Source organism: Aptenodytes forsteri, unplaced genomic scaffold, assembly GCF_000699145.1.
Source record: "Aptenodytes forsteri isolate BGI_AS27 unplaced genomic scaffold, ASM69914v1 Scaffold82, whole genome shotgun sequence".
NCBI classification, from domain to species: domain Eukaryota; kingdom Metazoa; phylum Chordata; class Aves; order Sphenisciformes; family Spheniscidae; genus Aptenodytes; species Aptenodytes forsteri.
In genome coordinates this window covers 7,253,177-7,255,638 of record NW_008795490.1, presented here as the reverse complement: position 1 = coordinate 7,255,638, position 2,462 = coordinate 7,253,177, and the positions used below count along the sequence as shown (strand labels likewise).

At 37.8% G+C, this 2,462-nt stretch overlaps 1 protein-coding gene across 3 annotated transcripts in view; it reads left to right on the top strand.

Annotated features, from left to right (window-relative positions):
- The window catches only part of VTA1 (vesicle trafficking 1), a 37,415-nt gene that overhangs the window by 1,645 nt on the left and 33,308 nt on the right, over positions 1-2,462 (top strand). The window contains exon 1 of one of the 3 annotated variants that reach the window (XM_009281457.2): positions 1,661-1,708. The exons of the other annotated variants lie outside the window; for them this stretch is intronic. Coding sequence (XP_009279732.1) covers positions 1,669-1,708 — 40 coding nt within the window. The 5' untranslated portion in view covers positions 1,661-1,668. Of the gene's footprint in view, positions 1-1,660; positions 1,709-2,462 lie in introns of those variants that run through there. 3 annotated transcript variants of the gene reach the window in all.

Genomic DNA, 2,462 nt, shown 5'->3' with positions numbered 1-2,462 from the left:
AGGTCTCCCCTCAGCCTCCTTTTCTCCAGGCTAAACAGTCCCAGTTCCCTCAGCCGCTCCTCATCAGACTTGTTCTCCAGACCCCTCACCAGCTTCGCTGCCCTTCTCTGGACACGCTCCAGCACCTCAATGTCCTTCTTGTAGTGAGGGGCCCAAAACTGAACACAGTATTCGAGGTGCGGCCTCACCAGTGCCGAGTATTTCTCTTCATCCTATTCTGTTTCTGTCAGAGGAATTCCTAGTTCTTTCAGTTTTTCAAGTACTTCACTTGCTATCTGCTTCGTAAGTTTAATGATTGTTGATAGAGGTTTTCAACCCCCAAGCCTCACTTTTGACTAGAGCAGCACTGAGCAAAGCAGTAAATGTGCCTAAATGTACTTAGCATTTTTTCTCTCACTGGTGTGTTTCAAACACTGGAGAGTATACTTTCCTTCTGTATCTTCAGTTCATCGATTGAAACTGATATTCCAGGAGATTTTGAGTGGTAGGGTATGGCTTGCATTTTCTGACCTGCAGGTTGCCTAGTTCTTCATTACAATCAGGTTGTTTTATCAAAGGTATTTGAGTCAAGGCTCCCTTTCAGTACTGAATGCTACTAAATAGTGATGCTCTGTCAATAGTAGTTTTCACAAATATCATCCTCTTTCTTGATCACCACTTACTCGAGAAAGAAGGAATAGCTTTTGCCCTTACCTCAATGATGGCCTCATCAGAGGCCTGTCTCTGGGCAGGTTTTGTTATGCAGTACTCCTTTCGAACATATTGCTGCACGTGAAGAAGTGAGTATGCAAAAATTCTGAACTTTGAAAGTTCTTAAAGATTGCAGTAGACTCTCTTGTTAGGGTAACTTAAGTGTGCTTTGACCTTTTACCGGTTAATAAGATCATGCAGGACATCTCCTTTCCAATTTATATAGATGTTGATACAAATCAGGGTTTGATGGCTAGATGTGGTAACTGTCTCATATAGTCAATTGTGTGGTACAGAGATATAATTGCTGTGACAGGTGGAACACATTTAATCTTAGTTCAGGTGACATTAATAGTCTGTCTGTAGGATGTCTCTGTTCTTAATATCTGTAGAGCTGCTGCTAGAGCACCTTCATGTCTTCTTGATAGCCTGTACGCTTTGGATAATAGTACTTCGATCTTGAATCACCTGAGGACTACTGGGCACCTTGGTCCCAGAGTATTTTGTTAGCAGGAAAGTGGTGATGGTATGCAACATTGCTTGATGTGTAAATTTATATATAGACAAGAAAAACATGTTTCTTATCTGTAACTATTGTTCTTTGACCTGTGTTCTCTGTGTGTTCAAGACTCACTTTTCTGCGTTTGTTCATTGGAGTGCCTGAAGGAGTCTTCAAGTTTTTCCCAGTGTCTGAAATCCTAAGAGGGGAGAGGGCTGGCTTTTTAGGGCTGCCTGCAAAGCATACAGATGTCACAATCTTGTAAATACACCCCTTTGGATATTATTGAGGAAAAAAAATTATCTTGCTTTCACTATTTAAATGGATATATTTGCAATGAATATGAAAAAAAGCCACATATAGGTAACAGAAGATAACAGTTACAAATAAGCAGATCTTTTAATGATTAAACTGATCCTCAAGACTAAAGATATTTGCAAGATTTCCATTTATATGGAAACGGAGTTCTTTTTATGTAAATGAATTTTGGAAGAGATATGAAGATGCATGCTTCAGCAGGTAAGATAAATCTATATCCAGTAATGACCAAGGATAGTCTGAATGTATGTTGCCCTAACTCATATCAGTCTAAAATTAATTTACTTTCCTCTGAAAACATCTGATATTTGCATCTGTCAAAAAGAAATAACTGATCTAGATGGCCCACAGGTCTAGCATCCATTATTTTAATTCCCGAGTTTTACATTATTAAATCATACCATGAAATGTGTTCAGGGAAGCTTACGATCAAGTATGTACTTAAAAATCAGTTTAATTGAAGACTGTAAGCATTAACTCCTCATCATGTGATTATGGTACTTAAATCAGCAGTAGACTTAAATTAATTTGAGGGCCTTAGATACAAATCTCCGTATCTTTCTGTGTTTGGATTTCTTTGAAATGTAATTTTAACTTTACATGTGCTGGTTTCATAATTTTTAATATTAACGTGTCAGCATCCTGAAGATAAATAAGGTGGGCTTAAGAGTACATATCAGTAATTAGTTTAATATTAGTGTTGTCACTTGATGAAACCTACATAGCGTAGAACCTACATAGCAATTTTTGTTAAAATTGCCATCTTTCATTTGTCATGGTCAGTTGTTGTAGTTGTTCATAGCATTTATTTGTTCCTGAAGTTTCGCTCAGAGCAGACTTTTACTTGGTTGTTCTTTACTGAAAACTTGAATAAAAAGGTGCTAGGTTATTTTATAAATTGTAAATGTAGAAGTAGAGAGGCATTGGAGGGCACGAGTACTTTATTTGGGGTTTG